Genomic DNA, 25,425 nt, shown 5'->3' on the forward strand with positions numbered 1-25,425 from the left:
CGGGCCGGATATTGGATTCTATTCTTTATAGTCAGGGCTTGCGCTGGGCTTGTATCAAATGCAGACCGACATATATTGAAATTAGGCAGGCGGGCAGCAAGTTGGCTGTGAGCTTGAAATCCTTACCGAAAAATTTAGGCGTTATGAAACGTTGTTTCAATCCTTTGAATGCCTAAATAATCAAGAAGAGAATCCAAAATCTTCTTCTAAATGAAAAACGTCCGCCTGGAGAAGAGACCACTGCATCTTCCTTAAAAAGATTGCCCCCACCCAACATTGACCTCATCAATCTTTCTTCCCCTTGTTCTCAAGGAGAGAAGGTTTAGTCTGCTCAGAATACAGAGAAAGCTGTAACTGAACATGGTAAGTTAAAAACTTCTATGGATCCGCCTGTAAATCAGGTAATAAAAATTTTTTTACCGCGGAAAAAGTTAATTTTTATCTCAAGATTTGCACACAGCCGATAACATAAAGAGCTATATCTCGTCGAAATAAAAAACGGACGATACATTCATCAGAAAATTTAATTTCAAATACGACAGGGATATTTCCTCTTTTAAGATCGACATACTCATATCCGCTGACAATTTTCCATTAGTTCTTAACAGCTCATTTTTGCCATTTAGGGTCTTTGTGCGTGAATTCGAGCATTAACGTGATAAACCCACAGTAGTTGTCACTAAAATGACAAGAAAACTCGTCGATGCAATAAACTAATTAACAATAATTCTCAGAGTATTTATTATCAAAATGTTATAGGTCTTAATAAAAAGCTTCCTGATCTGATCTAGCATTAATTGTAATTTTAAAATCATTGCTTTCCCAGAAACTTGGCTAACGCCCTACATTTTTGATAATGAGAAATTCAATAGCGAATTTTTAGATATGGCCGGAGGTGGTGCCCTGTTTGCTGTTCAGTCTGCAATTCCATCTGAAGGAGTCAATGTTTCACATGCAAACTTCATAGAATTTAAGTGCATTCGAATTTGAGTTAATAGTAGCCAATTTCTGGGTGTATCATGAAAATCTATTGATGATTACATCATTCCTGTTAGTACCAGCTTATGTTTTAACGAATCCTCAGATGAAATGTCGGAATGGGGCTTAACCAAATTAATTTAATTTCAAACAAGTTTGATAAGATCTTAGATCTGGTTAAGTTAATAACGCCTCAATATTCTCTGTTGTCCGATGTAAATTAAAAAATATAAAATCTCCTGCTTTTAAACTAAAAAAAAAAAAACTGGTTTAGTTGTTGACTACTCAAAATATTCTAAATTCCGTCGACAATTTGCAAGACTTTTTTCCATCCATATGGAAAAAGTCATTCATAATTCCTTTACATAAGAGTGGATTTAGGTCATCTATTGAAAACTACATATAGGGGAATAGCAAAGTTGTCTGCAATAACTTTCCGGATCTCTCCACTAATTTCTTGTTCTCAGCACGGTTTTCGTAAAGGGAAATCTACAATAACTAATTTGCTTGAATTTGTATCACATGTATCAACGGGCTTTAGGGAGAATAAGAATACTGATATTATGTACACAGATTTTAGAAAAGATTTTGATAAATAGAATCATTCAATTCTTTTGAATAAACTTGATCTTCTTGGTTTTCAACCAATACTTCTAAATTGGGTTGCTTTTCATCTTGGTAATAGAATTCAACAAGTCATATTAACGATACTTTTTCTGACATAATCAAAGTTACTTCAGCTGTTCCTCATTGTAGCCATCTTGATCCAATTCTGTTCTTGTTATTTAAGATATACTTCATATTTAATAGAAAACTTTAGGTTGAAGCAAGTATGCAGTTTGTTGATCTGGAAGTAACTATGGACCCCAAACTCAATTTTAGGCATATTCCACGGTTTTTAAAGCTAAAGGCGCTCTTAGTTTGGTTAAACGTTGATCTAAAGAATTTAGAGATCCGCTTACTACACAAATTATTTTTACATCTTTGGTGAGGCCTATATTAGAGTATGGTTCTGTGGTTTGGAACCTTAGTTATCGAGTMCATTCAGATAAGTTAGAGTCCGTTCAAAAACAATTTTTACGTTTTGCTTTAAGTCATCTGCATTAGGATTCCAGGTTAAATTTCTCCTTGCAGTAACCGTTTAAAACTTATAAATTTCTCCACACTCGCTAGTCGTAAGAAAATGCTTGGTTTAATATTTCTTATAAAAATCTTGAATGGGTCAGTCTGTAGTCCATCTCTCTTATTTGGTATTAATTTTAACGTTCCCGCTCTTTCTACCAGGCAGTTTAGACTTTTACTTTTAACATTTTTCGAACAAATTTTGGGTTAAACGAACCATTCTGCCGCATATGTCACGATTTCAATTCTCATTCCACATACAACATACAATACATTTTTCTAACAGACTCACTCTCATTAAAAAAATATTTTATCTACTCTTAACAAGTAACTTTTGAAATAATAAACTTATGTTAATATAATTTTGAATTTTGGCTATTGAAATTTTTGTTTCTGTAGCTGAGCAGCTTAGGATCGCAACGCTTAAAACTCGCTTGCCTTTTATGACTCAGCTAATTACGTTCGTTTGCGGATTGCGCCCCTCTCATCAGTTGGGCGTAACCATTGGGGCTTGAACAGTTTTTGTTGGATTTGGACAATTTTAAGTCATAAGGTGCCATACACTAAAAGCATTGAAAAGAGCCACATTCAATACTTTTTGTTAAAACCGCCGCCATTTTGTCAAATTTAAAAAAGTTTTCATAGCGCGATAGTGACTTTCCTACAGATGAATAATTATTTCGAAATTTTTGTTTTGGACCAAAATTGCGGCCGAAATCGTCGACATCATACATCACCTTTTTTCTACGTGTCAATTCAACATTTTAATTACAACCAATAAATATACATAAAAAAATCATTTTGTATTCGTCATAAATGTATTTATTTATTGAAAATTCGGAGCGATTAGTTAATTTCAACTTTAAAAAATATTGTGAAAATCAGTGATTTTTCGGAGGGTCACACTGAGACCTTAACGCGGTACGGTTGAGGACACACAATTTTCGTACCGTGTAGCCAATTTAAGCTACACTTACACCGTACGAATTATTATGAGAAGCAACTACAATKTACACAATGCACAGACAATGTATGACGTTTCACTAAACTTTTTAGGCTCGATTATAAAATTCGTGATAGGGACACCAGACAATGACGATTTCTTAGAAAATACAAAATATTAGAACAGTAAGTTGTAGTAAGTAAAATGGTTGTAGAAAAATTCGTAATCAGAGAAATTTACAAAGAAAATACAATTAATTTTCCTAAAAATGGAAATTTTTACTCGGGAACTTTAAATTTAACAATATTTACTATTGATATCAAATGCAATTTTTGATTTTCCTGTCATAAATCAACAACAAGAATTATAAGATAATTGCACCATTCCTTTAGTAAATGCTGTCAAAGCATATTGTAACAATGCTTAAGAACAGAATGTGCCATTATTAATATTAGATCATCGCAATATTATAATTGACGAAAATCATATATGGAACCGTCAAAATGTTACAGGCCGAAAACTAATTCAATTTAAGATTTGCAATACTTTAGATAAAAAGACATATTTTAACCTTGACCATCAAATTCCATTGAGGAACACCCCTTACAATTTTTAAATTATGCTATTCTTTGGGTTATAATCTTATAATTACTTATATATGCCACAGTCAAGGCATGTGAATGTTACCAAGTTAAAACAAAGCAAAACCGAGCTTCCGAGCAAATATATGTAAAGGAAATACGACTACAATCCTTGCGAATATTAAATGCGGACATTGCACTTTAAGGGGTTAGGGGTAGTCAGAGGCACGAAAAAATGAGAATTTTCAGTTTTATTTTGCTAATTAATTGTGTTATTTTAAAAAAGTGGTAATATGTTGACTTGAAGTCACGAAAATTTCAAAAAAAATTTATTTCCCAAAGTTATAGTTGTTTGTGTTGACCCTGTTCCAAAAAAGGTGGTGATAAAGTCCTTGAAGATTCACTTAAACTCAATCGGACAAAAGAAAATTGTTATATAAATAGATAAACTCTGGCCTGATCGAAGGGTTTATTTTTTCAAAAATTAACGAAATGGCGGCCTCAGGAAATTTTTTTCTAAATTTTAAAATCAACAATTGGCCTTAAAAAATTTTTGAAAAACAAAAAATCCTTATTATAAATCCTAGTTTATTATGTATTCTAAAAGCTGTAGAAATTTCATTAAAATCTACTGAGCCGTTTTCGAGTTGCAGTTGTCACCAGTTCAAAGAACATAGTTTTGAGAAAAATGCGTTTAAAATTTCACACAGCGCTTTGAAGTGCCCGATCACTCTTTGTTAATTGTCGAATAACACAAAAACTAATTATCGGACCAACGTGAAATTTTCAGAGAATATTTTTAAGATATTAACAAAAATTCAAAACAAAAAAAATTTTTTTAAGTTCTAACTACCCCTAACCAATTAATAGCAGTTAGGGAGCGCAGCATTCCTTATCATACTCATACACCTAAGGTATTGGGTTATATATGAAATATAAAATAGGAATTACACAGTAAAGCACTTGTCCCACACTCTGAAATTTATATTGCCTATTTTGTAACCGGTAGTGATTGAAACACATAACAATGTGTTCGTAATATTTCTAAGAACTCTTTGTAAAATTTTCACAAAATTTAGAACTCACCTGATTCTGAATCATCGAAATTGACATCTTTTTGCAAGGCACATTTTCGTAGCCATGAATTTTTATAGACATCTAACTTTCTCCCCTTATATTTCACAGATGCCCAACCACATCCGCTTTTTTTTTCCGGATTTATAAAACGTTTGCAATGCACTGCCCACGCACTTGGAGTAAGAAATAATGTTTCAGTTTCTTGTGATTTTATTTTACCGTCCGGCATCAAATCTCCGAAAAATTTTTGGCCCAAATAGTCTATAGTCATTACCGCTTTACCTGGCTGCAAAACATTTGCACTCATTAATGTTTGTAATGTGACTGTTCGATTGGTGCCATTTAATCCGTCATAATTCTCTTTAGCCTATTGAAAGAAGTTATATAAATAATTACATAAATAGGTATTAAACAATTGTAGCAATTTCATTTCATTTTATTTGGATATCAACCTCACTAACCGAAAAAATTGTCTTAAAGCAGAAGAAAAAAAAAATATTACATGTTTTCATCGAGTTTCGAAATTATTAAATTTCCTCTTGATTAAATAGGGTATAATATTAATATGTTTTTGTTTTGTTGAAAGGCAAACAAGTAAACGCCATATTAGCAGATAAATGGTTATGGCTAAAATCATAAATATTATTATGAAGATGAAAAAACAACAATTGTAGTTAATTTTCGTAAAAAATTAATGGTACCAAGATTTCACAAATTTGACTTTTCGAAATATACACTATATTTTTTATTTATTTTTCGAAGTTTTCATAGCCACATAAGCATAACCAAAAAATGTTCTTCAAAGGCAATATATAGATTTTGGAGAACATGACTCAATAAAATATATGTAAGAATGTAAAAGAAATTTTCAGATATTTAAAGATTTATCACTGAATTTAGTTCCTTTCACCCAGGAATGCTCGCGGTAATCCACAGTAATAAATATTAGTCAGTTTTTACAAAACAGAATAATTTCTAGAAGTAATGTTTACATAATTCTAACTAGATTACACTTCTTCCACTCAGGTATGTTCGCGATAACTCACAATCAATTGAGAAGTAGTCAGATTTTACTAGCGGGTTAGTTAACATCTCATTAAAACAAGTAAAAAGGGGTGTAACCGAACATTTTATACTCTGGTAAAACACMCTCTCTTCTTTTCATTGAGATAACTCAAATATTGGCCGATATACATATGCAGTACAAAGCCACCCTGAAGTTCGAAAATTTTTGTATTAAGTAGATAGGGGCTGAGGAATATATTGGTCCGATTTAACTCATTTTTGATATACAAACATATCATTTTAAGAGAAGGATTATCGCTTAAATTCAGTTATATATATTACACACCGACATTTTCGATCAAAGTGGGAGTTGCCACGTCCATCGTCCAATTTTCACACCAGCTCTCATAAATTGCTCTTATACCATATCGATGGTAAAATTTAATGTTTCTGGCGACTTTAGTTATTGATTTATCGCGCTTGTAGTTTGTAACAGTACCGTTATATGGGGAGTGAGAGGGGCTATCCTCCGATTTTATCTATTTTCACACTGTCGGGTGAAGTTCATATAAGATTTATGCTTACAATCATTTATATGTATACAACTGTGATCAAATTGAAAGATGAATTTTCAATTTTTACTTCGCGTACTTTTCGAATTGGTAAACATTTTGTGTCTGTGAGTTGGTAGTACTCTTAGTGACATCTATGCTAAATTTCACATCAAAATATTTATTAGTACTTGAAATACGCGTCATTTTGTGAGGCTCTAAAAGTGAATTCTTCGATTTTTACTAGGTCTGAATTGAGTGAACAAAAAAGTGTGTTATGCACCATTTCGTACTAAATTGGTTATTCGTGTTAATTTCGCCACATTTTCAGCTAATATCGTAACGCAACCACCGCATTCGCCTGATTTACCTTCGTGTAACTTCAATTCAATGAACACTCCGAAGACACTGTTTTGAATCAATTGAGGATATAAAAGCTGAATCGAAAAAGGCGGAGGATTGTTCCAAGCGCAATGACGACTGGAAAATTCGTTGGCATAAGTATATTGCAGCGATTGAAATGGACAAAATTCACCTTTCAATTTGATCAAAGTAATATAACTCTATTGAGAAATAACTTAAAATTTTTGTAGAGCAGTAAATTATCTATAAAACTAAAAATTTTCCCATTTATAATAAGAAGCTTTTTTTTTTATTTAAATAATCAAAGTTTAGCAGTTAATATTTTTTAAACAGTGTCATAACTCAAAAGACACGATTTTTAAGTTAAATATGCAGAGTGCGTGCAATGGCATTGTCCATATTGTATAAATATTCCATTCTGATGCCTTATCCACTTGTTATGTCGTAATTGTTTTTAACCACAACAACAAAACATCTCAGTGTGCCAGGGTGAAATTTGTGTTTTATTTCAAAAAGAACGAGTTATTTTGTGTTACAACGATATCGGTGAGCAATATATTTATACTCTTGCAACCAGTTGCTGCAGAGTATTATAATATTATTACCTAACGGTTGTGCAATTCACCTAAAACTTAGCGAGATAGATATATGTATGTATATACAGTTGTATGTATGTATGTGTACATAAGTGATCAGGGTGTCAAGAAATATTTAAATTCGGTTGACTGTCTGTCCGTTCGTCCGTCCAAGCTGTAACTTGAGTAAAAATTTATATACATATGCTCATGAAACTCGGTACATATCGCCATTAGCCGAAAACATATAAAGTACTACAACTAAGCAGTAAATTGAGTTATAATAGGTAGTCAAAAAAAGTCTTGCGATATTTTTTTTATATATACATATATATTTTTATTTATTTTTTTTATTTAATTTTTTTTTATAACGGTTTGATGACTCATGCCCAGATCTTGACCGATGCTACGGCTGCTACTATGCCGGCCTCTTTCGACCGATTCAGCGATTTCATCGCAATTTTCGACGACAGGCCTTCCGGAGCGTTTTCTCTTTATTTTGCTCCACGTTTACGACGTTATAACTCACGAACGACTTAAAAGAAACGATAATCAATCAAAGACGTGTTAGCGCGTGAAATGAGCTTTCCAAAAAGGTATAGCATGACTCGACGCGACGAATAAAACTAGAACAGCGCGCTCTCCGCGCCAACTAGCGAAAATACCGCAAGACTTTTTTTGACAACCTAATATTTACTGCATAGCAGATGTCAAGACTACTACCACGCCCACAAATCGCCATTAACCGAAAACTTATAAAGTACGATAAAAGCACTAAATTCAGTTCTATATACTTCTATAGATAATATATAGATTCATAGCTTTAAAGAAAATAATTATAATTTGTAATGTATATACATATATAGTTCCTAGGTGGAACATAGGGCCTCAATAAACAAATTATAATTATTTTCTTTAAAGCTATGAATTTAATTTATTTCCAAGAATAATCACTTCTCTGTGCTTCTGCTTCGACTAACAATTTCTTTTTACTAATTCTCATAGTTATGCTAAAAAAAACTTTTTGTCAGCAAGTTTAGTTGACTTACCTTCAGTGAATTGAAAGATATGTAAATTTAACCATTCGGATGGAGTCAATCCTACTCTAAAAAAGATTTTGGTCCAGTTCACGTCCAACATTGATGCCTCTCTACTGCGATTCCCTGTACTAATTACAGTTTTGTATCTTAACTAAATATTTAGTTATGACACTTTTTAAGTTTTCGTTTAATGGAGTTGTGTGTTGGTGTTTCAAGATGAGCCGAATTAAAAAAAAAAGTTGTTGCGAACGAAGCACATCCAAGCAAGCAATTTGTCATACCTTAAACACAGCACTAAAACAACACAAAACAGTAAATTCTAAGGGCTCGAAGCACTTCCAAGCAAACGGTTGCCTGTTTCCTGGAACAACTGAACATATCTCAACCATACCACTAGAAAAGCTCATGTAAAAGTGTATAGAGCTTAATGGAGAATATTTTGAAAAACTTTAAAAGATTTTCGATGATTAAAATTTGTTTTTAAAATGAAATCGGATAATAACCATGCCCACTCCGCATACAACGGTGCCAAATAACGAACAATTCTCAAAAATATCGATCAATCGGTGACATATATTATATCAGTTCGGAAAAAATCCTTTCCTGATAATAGCATGCCTGCACGCCATCCTCTGACTCTTTCAAGAACGGTGAAATTGTGGCGACGCTTAGCCCTTTGTTACTTGCTTTAATTATATTTTACAAAGATGTTGAATTAATGCTAACAAAAAAGTAGAATCTAAAATCTATTTATTATAACTTATTTGAGCAAGTGTTAGTCATCTGGGGGTTTTCTTACAATTTTTAAGCGTTTCATAAATTTATCTAACATAAAAAAAAACAGACATTACATTATTTTGAAATTACACAGAGGATTTCGCGCTTTCGATTCATCTTACCTCATAGTCATTGTCATCTTCACTATCAACATCTTTGTCGTCTACAAGTGAACGTGATGCTTCTGGAAAATAAAATAATTTTATTTTATTATTGTTAAATACATATAAATCAATATTTTATTTCAGTTTAAGTATGATATCCTGCGACCAGCAAAAAGTAAAAATAAATTTAAAGAATTCTTAATTTTGAACTACTTACTAATTATTTAATTACATGCCCAATTTAGCATGTATGTATATTTTGTGATCACACTACACTAGCAATAACAGTATCGTATTGTATTCAGTATCTTATGGAGCACACACTACTGCTTTAATTAAAATAAAAAAACACTTTATATACTGTATGTATATTTAAACAATTTTATTTATAAATTAAAGTTATATTTTATAAAGATTTTATAAAGATACTCATTTGCCGGAGTTGGCGATCGAGGTTCCGCGAATCGAGGTCGAATTGCCGAGGTCGGCGCAGTGTGTAAGCGAAAAAGTGATGGGCGAACTGTATGGAACGAATTGTGTAAACGAATTGACCTGTCGAATTGTTTAGGACGAATGTTGAAGTGCGAAGTCCATAAGCAATTATCCAATTCCTTTTTGTTAGGTTGATGGCGTATGGTGTCGTCTTGCGGCGATCGCTAGCTGAGTGTGGTGTTGTTGTCGTAGGGTGCGCCAGTTTTCCCCAGGCAGAGTGGTGTATATAGTACATGCGAGGAGATGCTTAAGTCATTTAAACATCCTGGGCCCCCTAGGATTTTGCCTAGTATTACGTATATGCTGGTGCCTGTATTTCGGCATAGTGCTGGTAGAGTAGCCGAGGGCGCAGAACACCTGCTACATATAAATGTTGGAAACGGCTTTGGTTTTAAATATACTCGTACTTTGTATTTGGTATGTACATATGATTTTATGTGCGTACAGTAAGAAACTATATATTGCGCATTTACGACTTTGTAACGGCTTTCGTAGTTATTATTTAAAGCGGTTATTTTGTGGATCACTTATTACTAGCTTTTTCTGTATTATCGGCAAATAAATCGGCTTATGAAGGATAGTATCTGCACTCCTGGCTCATGTGTGGCCAGAATGGGTACTCTTTAGCCTTTGAGTTAGGACTAAGAAATTAGAGGGATCTAGCGTGAGATGACCTAGAATGGAGAACGGCTTAGTAGAGTAGATAATTCGTTATACTTAATTTAAAGTTTTGTATAGTTGATTTCATTTCCATAACTCWCCCTTATGATGAGCGGTTGGATAGATGCGATAAGAGCGACCTTTGCTTTTTGTAAGGGTAGGTGCGTCACTTGATTGCATTGGGTTATGGTGATCCCTTAACTCACTTTTGAGATTTTATTTATTTTTGAAAATGTATGAAAGGTGTCRGTTTTTCGACTTTTTGATACAACTATGTTATATTATATTTTATGTTTCAGTGCGTGCGCACTAATTTGGCGTTTAGTAGCCCGCCACCGCTCTTGGATTTGTTCGGATTTCTTTTTTTTTCAGTATTGGCGAAAGCCATCCTGCGGGGCAAAAAATTAGTATGTTCTTTTAATACATTGACTGTCAGAGGTAAATCTGACTTTGTTTTTTATACCAATTTGTAGAGTATTGGAAAATTGTTACTCTAGTGGTAGTCGTACGACCATTATTTGATCGAGTAGTTGCTGCTTTCGAGTAGCGCTTACAATACTGATCCTTTATAGTTTTGTTGGTTAATGGAAGTTTCTTTAACTTTTGCGATTTACTTAATTGTGAATTAAGGTTTTTGTTCTCAACTTGAGTTGGTATGGTGGTAACTGGTTCTGTAACTAGTCCACTTTGCGTTTCGCTGTGCAGCGTTTGAACTTTTTCTGCCTTTGGGCAACGTGGTGCCTCTTGGCAATCTTTAGAATTGTGGAATTCGGGATTTGCTGTTGCAATTAAGCCCATGTTTCTTTTTGTATAAGCGCTTTTTTGGGGTGAGATGGGATATATGTATGTTGTAATGAAGCATTGAATGGTGTTTTTTGTGACAATAGAGGCAATTGGATTTGCTTTTGCAATTTTTATATGTATGCGCATCTGACAGACAATTGGTGCAAAGTCTTTTTGACCTGACAAAATTATTTCATTCCTTAACTTTTAAGTTTTTAAACCTCTCGCAAGATGTAAGTTAATGCCCTCTGGTAGATAGTTCGCAGCAGATAGAGCAGCGATTGCTCCCATGGAAGTAACTACTTTTCTGGTAATGCGGCGGTGCAAATGTTTACCAGGATAGGGTCCCAGCTGTCTGTGTTAATCTTTAGTGTCGATAGAATCGACAAGCAATTTGAAACAGTGGATTCTAAATTGATGAATTCTACACTTGTTTCTTTCTTAATTTTTGCCAAGTTCATTAGTGTCGTTACTTGTTTATCGACCAGTATTCTTTTGTTTTTGTATCTAGCCTTTAGAGCTTCCCAAGCCATATTGAAATTATCGTCATTTAATGCGAACTGTTTGACTATTACGCCTGCTTGACCTTTTGTTTTGTATCTTAGGTGATACAATTTTTGCGCTTGTATTAAATGAGAATGGTTTATGTACACGGCCGTGAACATGTACCGGAAGGACGGCCATTCTTCATAACCTCCGTAAGAAGTTCTGTGTCACAAGCGGGCAACTCGAGTTGGATGCCTGAACTTGCCTCTTGATATTGTTTGCATTTGTGGCAGCTCTACTCTCGGGTGCGGAGTAGGTGCAATTGCTTTAATTAGCTTTAATTGATCAGAGATCATAGCTTTTGTTTCTTCGTACTAGTCTAAGCAGTTTTCATATATTTTCATATATTCCGATTGTTTCAAATTTTGTGATAGGTCTGAATCGTCAAATTCTACTATGCCGTCATGAGCCGCTTGGAGGCGAGTCCAGAAATTTTTAAGATTTTGACCTTTTATTTCTAATAACGATTCAGAATTTTCTTGAATCGGTGAAGAGGCAAATCTAGTGCACTATCTTGTTAAACTGTCACTTTCTGAAATACATTTAACAACCTGTTTTGGGCGTGTAGCTCCTGCAGGTGTGTTTTGATTTTTTTCGTTATTAACCATTTTTATTATATTGTATATTTGTATTTTAAAATATTGTTAAAGATTTTCTCAGTGTAAACTGATTTATGTTATTTTTTTAGAAGCGATAAAGTATAACAAAGTGAATACTCTTTAAAAACAAATTTTTTTATGTAAAACACGTATTGTTAATGAGTATTAAACAGCGTTTTTTTTATATATTAAAATATTTGATGTCCGAATATTTTGTATTTAGGTACACCCTAATACTCGGACTTGTATGTACATACATATGTATATACGTATGTATGCACTTATATTTTGTGCAATTGAGAGCTCGTTGAAGAGATCAATTCGCTTTGTGCCTAAGTATGCACGAATTGTTAGTATGTATTTCTGATTTATTTTCTTAAGCAATTGAGAACTCGTTAGAGAGATCAATTCGCTTTTGTATGCAATCCTGCTCGTTTTTGTTTGCCAAAGAACAAGGGGGTATTGCCGAAGAATTGCCAATGTTGATTTTGAATATGTGTTAATACGTACATATGTAATATGTGGAGATTTCGTTTAAATCTTATATCTTTTTTAAAGAGTGAGAGCGAGATTAAAAAAAAATGTGTTTTCCTTTGTGCTCTTATGTATTAGACCCGCCGTCTAATATACACATGCCAATATAGATATATACACTTGTGTGTGCATACTTATATATCTATGTAGGTTATAATTATTTTGTTTGTTTTAATATTTGGTTTTATCTTTTGAAACATTTCAACATGTATGTATGTAAATTTATGTGTGATCAATTTATTTTGCTCTCTTTCCAGTTATATTTTCGGTTTGCCTTCGCTTGTTTGTTTTGACTCACTCCTGGTTATTGCTTTATTGAGCATAAGAAGTATTGTCGGAAAATATTGCAAGTAAATAGATACAAAAATTTAGAATTTTTGTGTTTGTTAAGCAGATGTGTGTACATGTTTGAATACAAACTTATAACTTTAAACAGTTTGGTATATTAAAGGGTTTTTTATAATTAGTTTTTGTGCTAATAAACTGCAATCTTTAACATACATACATATTTACATAAATGCATAGTGTCATTTAAAAGAAAAGCAAACGATGCGACTCACTTTATCCTTCATCAAAGGTTTTTTAAGGCGATAATATGCATTTGCGCGTGTGCCTGCGGGTATTAATTGATCTTCTTCTAATTCTGTAGCTTACTGCTCTGTGCGGCCATTCCTTGTGGTTTTCGTTGTTTTGTATTTTTGTGTGTTATTCGCGCCCGAATATTTGTTTTTTGTAAAGGTGCCTTAGTTTTTCGCGCCTGATTTAGGTTTTGTGCTTAGGTTTCGCGCGTTTTTGTTTGTTTGTTAAAATTGTTTTCTATATTTTGTTTTTCCATGTAATTTGTTTTTGGGTTGTGGGCATTTGTTGCTTTTTTGTTTGTTTAAAATGTTTGATGGTTTAATTTTTCAAATCCCCTTTGTTTTTGTTCACAGTTTTGTCACCTCACTGATATACAACGTATGTATATTTTTTTCTTTTTTGTTCTGTTTGGGCCACTACACTTTGTTTTTTGGTCTTTTTTGTTGTTATTTTTGTACATGTATTACTGCACTTCACTGCACTGGTTTGTTTCCTTTTATTTTGTGGTTTGTCTTGTGGCTGTAAGTTTATAGTGCCTGTTTTTTAGGCTCGAAGGACCATATTTAATTAGATGCCCAATTTAGCATTTATGTATATTTTGTGATCACACTACACTAGCAACAACAGTATTGTATTGTATTCAATATCTTATGAAGCGCACACTACTGCTTTAATCAAAATAAAAAACACTTTATATACTGTGTATATATTTAAACAATTTTATTTATAAATTAAAGTTATATTTTATAAAGATTTTATAAAGATACTCATTTGTCGGAGTTGGCGATCGAGGTACCGCGAATCGAGGTCGAATTGGATAATCGCGGTAGAGTGTTGAAGCGGCGCAGTGTATAAGCGAAAAAGTGATGGGCGAACTGTATGGGACGAATTGTGTAAACGAATTGAGGTAGCGAATTGACCTGTCGAATTGTTTAGGACGAATGTTGACGTGCGAAGTCCGTAAGCAATTATCCAATTCCTTTTTGTTAGGTTGATGGCGTATGGTGTCGTCTTGCGGCGATCGCTAGMTGAGTGTGGTGTTKTTGTCGTAGGGBGCKCCAGTTTTCCCCAGGCAGAGTGGTGTATATAGTACATGCGAGGAGATGCTTAAGTCATTTAAACACTAATAAAACATACGATTCGATGATCAGACCAATAACATCACAGTTCATAATTTATACTAAATTATTGGTCGTCTTCAATTGTGGTAAATTGTCGGAATCTATAACAGTTCTAATTAACCCTTGTGCGCAGACCTAGGTATAGCTGTACCTAAATAAGCTTTAATCGAAAAAAAATGCAACATTAATTCTGTAGAAATCTGCAATTTTCTAATGCCTTTTAGACAAGTGGTTTTCAAGAATAAATAAAAGGAATGTAATTTAATGTTTAGGAGGTTGGAGTCATGTGTAAAAGTTCACGGAAGTGCGGAAAGTTCTCTGATCCCCATTCACTTGGGAGTGGCCAGAAACGATTCGTTTACATATGGCTCAAGCAGCGGAAGACAGGTCTCCAGTGTTTTAAACGTGAAAAAACGCACGTCAACAAACTCAAGGAAGGTTCAACGTCGAGAAGCTACAATTACAACAGACAGCCGAACATTTTTCTAATCGACTTGCATTCCTCTAAGAGCACTCATCAGTAATTCAGGAACTGTGGGACGGCATTTCAAACTCCTTACGTACAGATCTAAACGAAACCATTGGTTTTCGAAAAACGCACAAGAACAGCAGGTACGATAAGAAGTGTCAAGTTGCAACGGAGAGAAAACAGACCGTAATCAACCATATCTCGAGTGGTATGGGATAGATACCGAGAGCTGAATAGAGAAGCGAAATGCCTTTGCAGACAAAAAAAGAGAGAGGCCGAAAGGCGTGAGTATGAAGAGCTTGACAAACTAGCCGAATTTTACAAAAATATACGCCGAGTAATAGAAGACTGGAGCATACTCTTGTAGGACGGGCGGAGACCATATAGTGACTTCACCATATTACTGAACGGCGAATCCGATTCCCATTCTATGACGAAGGAGCAGACGTTCCATTGCCCGACCACGAAGGAGTTCGAATAGCAATTACCAGTCTGAAAAAGAACAAAGCGGCGGGGATTGCTGGCTGTTCTATTCAAGTATAGATAAGGAGCATGCATAAGCTTCTTTGTAGAATAAGGTCGGATGAAAGCATGCCCTACGATTGGAATTTAAAAATCAACAACCGACCAAATATTCACCATGCTCCAAATCTTTTAGAAAATAATTCGAGCTGCTGAACTAAGTATGGAAGGTACCATATTCTATAAGAGTGCACAGCTGCTATCGTAAGCTGATGATATTGATATCATAAACCGTTAGTTTCGCTTTCTTCAGACTGGAAAAGAAAGCAAAGCAAATGGGTCTGACGGTGAACGAGAGCAAGACGAAATATCTGTCACGAAACAAACAGTCGTCGCACTCGAGACTAGGTCACTGTTGACAGTCATAACTTCGAAGTTCTAGATAATTTCGTTTATCGTGAAACCAGCATTAACATCAACAGCAATGTCAGCCTCGAAATTCAACGCAGAATAAGTCTTACCAATAGGGGCTGTTTTGGACTGAGTAGGCAATTGAGAAGTAAAGTCTTCACTGGACGAACAAAAACCAAACTCTATAGGTCACTCATTATTCTCATTCTGCTATATGGTGAAGAGTTGACGTTGCAAGTTTTCGAGAGAAAATTTCTGTGAAAGATTTATGGTCCTTTGCTCGTTSGCCACAGGGCATATCGCATTCGAGAGAATGATGAGCCGTATGAGATTTACGACGATATATGAGACATACGATGGTTATGCTGACTAGGTCATGTCGTTCGAAAAAACGGAAGCACTTCAGTTCTAAAAGTAGGCCGAGAGATCCAATTTTTGAATACTTATTGCATCATTTGGATTCGGACTTTACATGAATACACAAAAAAAGTGACCCTACGACGCGAGATAATTCGGTTACCAATAGAGTCTCTAAATAAATTGGTTGTTTAGTTGGCTGTATGGCATGCAGCTGCGCAGTGAAACGAGTGGACGACACATCAAGATTCTCTAGTTAAGAAACGAAAGTAATGATTTTATAGCGCTTCCCATTAACTATAACATTATGGTTGGCTTAATTTTGGAAGAAATATTGTTGCTGAAGCGTCAGAAAACATATCTGAAGGAAGTAAAGAATGTGAAATCAGCTAGTCGCTAAATCTTGCAATCACCAAAGTCGAGATGGAGAGCTTAAGAAATCCATCATCAATAAGCGAACCAGGAAGCTGTCAAGACATTCATTCTAGGTCTACACTTAAAAAGCCAGCACCCTCTATAGCCACAGTCTAAAAGATTGAGAAACCACCAACGCCCATAGCAAGCACGATATACCACGACAACTAAAACTCACAATTCGCCGTCCAGTCGCCTTCAGTGCTTTTTTATGCTTATGAACAATTTGCAGTAAATCGAAGAACCCATTTAGATCAAATACTAGCCGTACCCTATTTATAAACTTCTACAATATAATATAGACTTTCAAAAATGGAACGTACAAAACGTAGCTATGAAAATCTGAAAGGAAAAAAAAAACTTTTTGTATAAATCGACCGGTTCGGACTGAAAACTGGCCCATAAATTTTCAGAGATGTGTAGATGATATCCTAAGACCATATATCGGCAATTCCCTTACGTTTATATAGATTATTTGCTTATTTACTCTTCCTCTCCTGAAGAATCATCATTGAAATTCACGGAAGTGGAATTAAACATCCAAAAAATATCGATTTATCGCATTTTGACCGAGCATTTGGGCGTACGAAAGATGTGTGCCCGGTTTGTTCCGCACAAATTGACTGATTACCAAAAATTGCTCAGACTCCACACACATTTTAACCATTAACCACTCCTCGTATTCACCTGATATGGCACCGTGCGACTTCTTCCTTTTCGGTAAAAATGCATTTGACCATGAGAGGAAAGCGTTATGCAGACGTAGCGGCCATTCAAAAGGCTTGCGCCGGCACACTGGCGGTCATACCGGCGGTCTTACCGGTCAAATAGCTAAAACACTCGTTCGGCATTCTTTTGGACCGTGCAAAAAGCTGTGTTGAAGCAGAAGGAGACTATTTTGAATAAAATAAATTGATTTTGCGGAGAAAAACATTTGTTCTGTTTTTTTTTTCTTATTTATAAATCCTGTTTACTTTGGAACGCACCTAGTACATGCATTGTTTGACGTAATACTTTGAGTCATTTTTTTTAATCAGAGCAAATTAATCACAAAACATGTTATAATATCTTCAATAACAATCTCCATTGAACTGGATGTAGAAATTCTTTTCTCAATCACTGGATAGACACTTTTTTAACCGCGCGCAATTAGAGACTCGAGACTCTTGATAGGCGCAACTCCGAAACGCGGCTATTCGACCGGCTCTAACCCGGAAAATGCTCATTCAACTCAAGACACAGCAGTGCCCCCTTGAAGATTTTTTACCCTTTTATTTGATAATTTAAAAAATCGGATTATAGCCAGCTTTTCAGGAAATTTCCAATGAGAAATCTTCCTTCTTAGAATATTTAGTGCATATAATTAAATAGATCCTTTATAGGCTTCGGGAGTTATTATTGAAAATTCATAAAGAATTTGCAGCCATAGTCAAACCACTTACTACGTTCTTCAGAGGAGAGAACATGGGAATATCAAAGTGCAAAAATAACAAGTAAGGAAGGGCTAAGTTCGGGTGTCACCGAACACCGTCTGACGATATATACCGTTATTAGCAATTTTATTGCTAATATTTGAGAGATTTGCCGATATTTTCGGTGAAAAATTAGGATAGATTAGGCACTGAGTGCTCGATATCAGGGACCTTGAAAAGTTATAGTCCGATCACGGCAATTTTTCCACAAGGGATACCTCAGCTCAAATACCGTATTTGTGTTTTATTCCGCTATCATTATTGGTTCCTAATGTATATATTATACAGAGAAGATGGAATTCAAAATAGCGTTATATTGGAAGAAGGCGTGGTTGTGAACCGATTTCACCCATATATCGGACATGTCATCAGGGGTGAAAAGAATTTCATTGAAATCGGTAGAGTAGTTCCTGAGATATGGTATTTGGTCCATAAGTGGACGACGCCACGCCCATTTTTAATTTAAAAAAAAAAACCTGGGTGCACCTTCCTTCTGCCATTTCTTTCATAAAATTTAGTGTTTCTGACGTTTTTTGTTAATCGGTTAACGCACTTTTAGTGATTTTCAACATAACCTTTGTATGGTAGGTGGGCGTGGKTATTATCCGATTTCTTCCATATTTGAACTGTATATGGAAATGCCTGAAGGAAACGACTCTATAGAGTTTGGTTGACATAGCTATAGTAGTCTCCGAGATATGTTCAAATAACTTTGTAGGGGGCGGGGCCACTCCCACTTTTCCAAAAAATTACGTCCGAATATGTTCCTCCCTAATGCGATCCTTTGTGCCAATTTTCGTGGGCGTGGCAGTGGGCCGATTTTGCCCATCTTCCAACTTAACCTTCTTATGGAGCCAAGAAATACGTGTACCAAGTTGCATCATGATATCTCAATTTTTACTCAAGTTACAGCTTGCACGGACGGACAGACAGACATCCAGATTGCAACTCTACTCGTCACCCTGATCACTTTGGTATATATAACCCTATATCTGACTCTTTTTAGTTTTAGGACTTACAAACAACCGTTATGTGAACAAACCTATAATACTCTCCTTAGCAACTTTATTGCGAGAGTATAAAAATCACGTTAAACGAACATGCACTAACTGAACTAAATAAAAGAACTACAAGCCCAAGTTGAACTCTTCCATTTAATTTTGCTATAGGAGCCGTTTTATTGCAAAACTCAAAGCCCATATCATTTATTTCATAAACATTCAGCAAAACCGAACAGACTCGTCACCGAATATTATATTAAAATCATCCTCAAATGAGATATAAAAGACATAAACTCAACCAAATTGGCTAAATTTAATTTATTGAGCATATGTGCTAAACGTCAACAGAGGATCGGGATTCAATTCAATTTCAATTATAAATATAACGCTTGGACTAAGGTTGCCTACCTAATATCACACATTTTGATAAACCTAAACGGTTTAAAGACAGAAGGGAATTCGGAAATTAGTACATACGGTTTATCTGACCTGATTGCTTTTGATATTACTCAGATATACTCCAGAACGTAATCCAATATATCAATTTTATCATACACACCAGAGAGCTGCAACGAGCATGATAAAATCAGAACAGCATACACAACATTGTTAATCAATTCATGTAGCCGCCAGCGTCAACTGATCTGATGCAACACGAATAATCTGTTCTTCGGCAATCAAGATCGTGTAAACAGTATGGCTGGCTTCGGTGGCAGTCATGTCAGTTCATAGCGTTGCGACGATTGTTTGAATTAAAGTGAAACTTTGGGTAAACTATAAGTAAATCTCTGAGTACCGCAAACAACAATAATTTTCTGCTGGACTGATTTGAATCATTTTGTGGGAAAAAATATATCAACTTTGAAAATGTGCGCATGTTAGAAATTTTCGAAGCGTAAACAATGGAAATTCCATCGAGAACGTACATACATATGTTGTATGTACATATGTACTTGATGGAATTTCCATTATAGATATAACATATGTATGTACATACNTATAACATATGTATGTACATACTACATACATGTATATACAAACATATGTATTTAAAATAGAACAGATGCACTAGTTAATCAGTGTTTAGGGGATGATATACAAACCGAACACTGTCGATTATTTCAATCATTTAATGAGTTTGCATCACTTCGGGTATTTTATGCTGATGCGAACGTTCATAAACAAATGAAGTATAAGCTGATCACTAGGGATTCAAATTTGTTCTTTATCGCTGATTTGAAGGTAAACGGTGCGCTTCGTGTACATGAACCGAACTGACAGTATCAGACAGAGTAACGGATGCGTACTTAAGTATAAACAAAATTTATTACTCGTTACAGTTCTCTGATACACACTTACATATATTCCCTTCTTTGTGAGTGTGGCTACTAAGCATTTGTAGACTATAAAAAATTCGGCTATTCTGCATTTTTTACTTATAATATTGAATGCACAGCTGCTGGCGTATGCCGATGAAGTTTTGTTTTCTCCAAACTAGATAAGGAAGCAAAGTAGATGACTGTTGCTATGAACGAGGGCAAGAACAAATATCTCCTGTCATCAAACAAACACTCTCTCGACGAACACAAACCAAACTCTATAAGTGACTCATTATTCCCGTCCTGCTATATGGTGCAGAGGCATGGACAATTACAACATCTGTCGAGTCGATGTTACGAGTTTTTGAGAGAAACGTTTTGCGGCTAACTAAACGAAAATACGCGAGCTCTGGAAGTATTCGACGCAGTAGCCCCCGAGTAGAAGCAGAGCAGGAGGAAGAACTTCACTCCGTCGAAAATACCAGGTAGAGAAGAAACTGACTTCGCTTGGAATCTCCAATTGACGCCAAGCAGCGAAAAGGATTAACGACTGGCGCGCTGTTGTAAACTCGGCTATAATTGCGTAAGCGGTGTCTACACCAATAAAGAAGAAGATATGGTCTATGTTTACTACAGAGAGTGTAGCTTCTCAATAGAATTTAAAATTGTGTTATATGGGAAGAAAACGAGGTTATAGTCTGATTTCACCCATTTTCACATTGCAATATAGAAGTGTAGTTACAATGTTACGACTATTCGAATGTTTCGGTTATTCGAATTATCGATTTTCAGGTTATTCGAAAAATTTAAGATCTCTAGTATATATATTTCTTTAATATGGGGATATATCTGTATATATTTTAATCCCGAAGTAGGGTTATACTATTATAAATCAGAGCCAACATATATGTTTAGTCAGGTGTTAGTGAATATAAAATTAAACCATATTAAGATTCAGTGTTTATTGATATCATAGGCTCGTTTTTAGAAAACCGTTTCAGGCTTTCGGTAATAAAATGGGTATGAGCGAATAGACGAGTTTCCAGAGATCAGTAAAACTTAAATTTTACGTATACARTTAAATATATCAACTATTTAAAGTATATATATCTTCGATTTGATATGAATTTCACACTTATATTTTTGATTTTTATATAAACTAACACTTCACTAATTCGTTTGTACACATTTATTTTACATTATATAGTGCAAAAATAGATTTTGTACGATATATAACGAGTAGTTCATTTCTATTAATTTGCACAATAACAAAAGGGTTGCATACTGACAAATAATCATTTTTACCATAAAAATAATATATTGTCGAAACGAACAAAAATAAATTAAACTAGAGATTATACAATAACTAGAGAAAATATAATTGCTGATGTATAACAAAAACTCAGTGTTTTCTACGTGAAAAAAAAAATGAGAATACCCCAGCGTTGGACCGACCAGGGTTATTTTTTAAATTTAATTTCACATCACATTTCCTAATGGATATTACTACTGGTACTTTTGAAATAGTTTTTATTTTCCTATTTTGATACTTTTTTCGTATTTCAAAAACATCATTCAAGTGTTTTTAGTGTGCTTAACAGTTTTACAGTAAAAAACGATAATAAATAAATGACATCCCTTATTTAATTTTCGAAAAAAAAGTGCAATTTCATCAGGTTCGTTAGATATCGTATATAGCATTGCCCATATGTTCAGATGTTAGCTTAAATTGGTGGCCCTGGTAAAAAAGTTCAGAGAAATGAGAGTAAATTCCACAAAAGATAATTTAACAAAGGTAATATTAAGGGGTTACATACGTCCAGCAGCACCAAAAATGCGCTAAAAAAAATTTGTTTTCAGAAGGGATAACAATAGAAATAAATAGAAATAAATATAAAGAAATTTTATACAATATTTATTGGTACTTAAAGTTTATAAAAAAATGTATTTTAATTTACAAAAATTAGTACATAAAATATCACGTGACCCAAAGTACAATGAAAATAAAATTTGATCCACGGTCTGCATCATTTGTCCTTGAAATGGATCTGTAAAAATAAAAAAAAATTCTTGTAAAACGAAGAACAGCTACCTGTGTGCCAGGGCTGGATTTAAAATTTTGCCACCCTTGGGCACTGGAAAAAATGCCGCTCCGTCACCGAAATTTCCATCAAAATGATTTAGATTTGATGTTATGTTTTTAAAAAATTAAAATATTTAACGTATTGCAAATAATACATTTTATATATAATACTTCCGTATAATATAAAAAATATAGATTCTTGTTCTTAAAACTACAAATTTTCCACTGAGATTGACTAATAATTGTATTATGTACAATAATTTTGTAATAGAAATAGTGTTTATACTCATTTTAAATTGAAATATAATCTATAGGCAATTTTTCAATAAAAAAAAGGCTAAACGCGAAAGAACTAAGATTTCTAAAAAAAGAAAAGGATTTATAGCGACAAACGGAATTTCAGCGAATTGCTCATATTTGATTATAACCATATGGCAGCGCTCCATTTCCTCATAATTGTTACGACATAAATGATGTCCACGAATGTAAAAAGAAATGTTTATATAAAAATTTCTTACAAAACGTGTAATATGTTAATTTGCTTAAATGTTTACATAGGTTTAATTGAATGAATTTGAAGTGAAAAATGTGCCTAAATTAGTGGAGCCGTTCGATACTAAACGAGGTTTCAGACAAGGCGACAGACAGACAGCGAGTGTACAGCTGCTGGTGTTAGCTGATCGTATTGGTATTATTAGCCTTTCTTCAAACAGGATAAGGAGATAAGGAGGCGAAGTATATGAGTCTACCAGTGAACGAGGGCAAGAAGAAACATGTGCTGTCATCAAAAAAAAACAGTCGTCGCATTGTGCTCCCACGTCATTGTTGACAGTGATAACTTCGAAGATGTAGATAATTTCGTCTATCTTGGAACCAGCATTAACAGCAGCAACAATGTCAGCCTCGAAATCCAACGCAGAATAACTCTTGCCAACAGGTGCTAGTTTGGACTGAGTAGGCAATTGAGAAGTAAAGCCCTCTCTTGACGAACAAAAACCTAACTCTATAAGTGACTCATTATTTCCGTCATGCTATATGGTGCAGAGGCATGTACGATGACAATATCGGATGGGTCGACATTATGAGTTTTCGAGAGAAAGGTTCCGCGAAAGATGTATGGTCCTTTGCGCGTTGGCCACGGCGAATATCGCATTCGATAGAACGATGAACTGTATTAGATATACGACGCCGGGGGAAGCAGAGTTGGAAGGACCAGGAATATCCAATTGGCGCCACGTAGCGAAAAGAAGAAACGACTTCCGCGTTGCTGTTAACCCGGCTATAATCACGTAAGCGGTGTCTACACCAGTAAAGAAGAAGAACGTAAGTACATATGGTCCTGTTAGATGCTGGATATACTCTATTGAGTGCCAAAAAAGAGTTTTGCCGCACGAACACATTCTTCTTTGGATGATGGATCGTGGTTACACCATCTCAAATTGATGAAATAATTTCTGCGGAAATTCCTGATACTGAGAAAGATCCAGAATTATACGAAGTGGTGAAAACCAATATGGTTATGGACCTTGCGGACACCACAATTCCATTTCGTTTTGTATGTCTGACAATAAATGCACGAAAAACTATCCACATGCTTTTATGGATATCCACTATATCGGCGCCGCTCACCAGACGACAATGCAGAACATTCAGCAAACAATTTAGAAGAGTGAATATCGAAATTGACAACAAATGTATCGTACCATATTCTCCACCATTGTCTAATTTCCATTCAAAGCTCATATCAATGCTGAGAATTGCAGTTTGGTGAAATCAATCAAATACCTTTGCAAGTAACGTACCAAAGAAAGCAACATGGCGGTTATTGGYCTCAAACGAGATGAGATCAGCAAGTATCAAACGGGTCGATGCGTTTTGTAAGATATTTACTTTAGCAATTTGGGAGAATGTTGCTCTATTCGAAAATGTCTCGATATTATACATGGAATGCATCGTCGAAGAAATGGTTACGCAGAAAGCAAGGTCAAGTAGTAGATGGACATCCAGGAGTGTTTTTAATTAATGCATCAGGACTAATTTATACAATCCACTCAAAAAACACTGATTACTTCTACGTTCGGCTGATACTGATTATTGTACGCGGTTGAATTTCATTTGAGTCATTGCGTACTGTGAATAATACGTGAATGTCCAAGAACGTCAACAATTACAATTGCTGAAACATGATACTCACTGGAATCAACAAATGACGATGCGATTTCGCATGCCACTGAAGTTCGTACACTTTTCGCCATGATCATTTCGACATATCAACCTTCATATCCTCGGCATTACAAAAATGACATTGCCGAATACTTTTTACGTCGTATCCGCTAAAAATTGGAAATGGGCAAATTTCGACTGATACTTCGAACGGGTTGATATCAATTCCACCTGCCTTTTGTAAATTCACTCCAACGAAAGATGAACTCATCACGAATGTTTATCCGATCATTGGCTACATTAGCGTAACTATGATTGCTTGAATGCCGATAGGTTTGAAATTTCTATGCTTGGTATACCGCAGCATCATGTGCGAAAACTTCATGCGCCGAAACGGTGTAATGAAACCCAACTGATTGTGACGCAGGTATCGAATACAGGGAAAATCCCGATCTGAACAATTTTTTCGGAGATTATGTTATTACCTTAAGCAGTAATCCATGTCAAATTTCGTCGTGGTACGTCACATGCGAAAGTTTTGTATACAAGCCCTTGATTCCGATCGTTCGGTTTTTATGGCAGCTATATGCTATAGTGAGGCGATCTTTCGATATTACATTATTTCTTTAAATATAACTCATACCAAATTTCGTGAAGATATAAAGAAGTAAATGAGGGAGTTTCCTATCCAAGCATTTGATTCCAATCCTTCAGTTTGTATGTATAACCGATCTGAACAATTTCTTCGTAAATTAGTTGTTGCCTTAGAAAATAATCTATAACAAATTTCGTTAATATATCTTGTCAAATGCAAAAGTTTTCCATACCAGCACTAGATTCCCAT

The 25,425-nt window shown here is 34.8% G+C and overlaps 1 protein-coding gene across 1 annotated transcript in view; it reads right to left on the reverse strand.

Annotated features, from left to right (window-relative positions):
- The window catches only part of LOC108975194 (MPN domain-containing protein CG4751), an 80,470-nt gene that overhangs the window by 37,569 nt on the left and 17,476 nt on the right, over nt 1-25,425 (reverse strand). The window contains 2 exon segments of the mRNA XM_018943536.1: nt 4,711-5,068; nt 9,135-9,196. Of these exon segments, the coding sequence (XP_018799081.1) occupies nt 4,711-5,068; nt 9,135-9,196 (420 nt within the window).

This window comes from Bactrocera latifrons, unplaced genomic scaffold (assembly GCF_001853355.1).
Source record: "Bactrocera latifrons isolate USDA-ARS-PBARC rearing strain unplaced genomic scaffold, ASM185335v1 scaffold_623, whole genome shotgun sequence".
Taxonomy (NCBI): Eukaryota; Metazoa; Arthropoda; class Insecta; order Diptera; family Tephritidae; genus Bactrocera; species Bactrocera latifrons.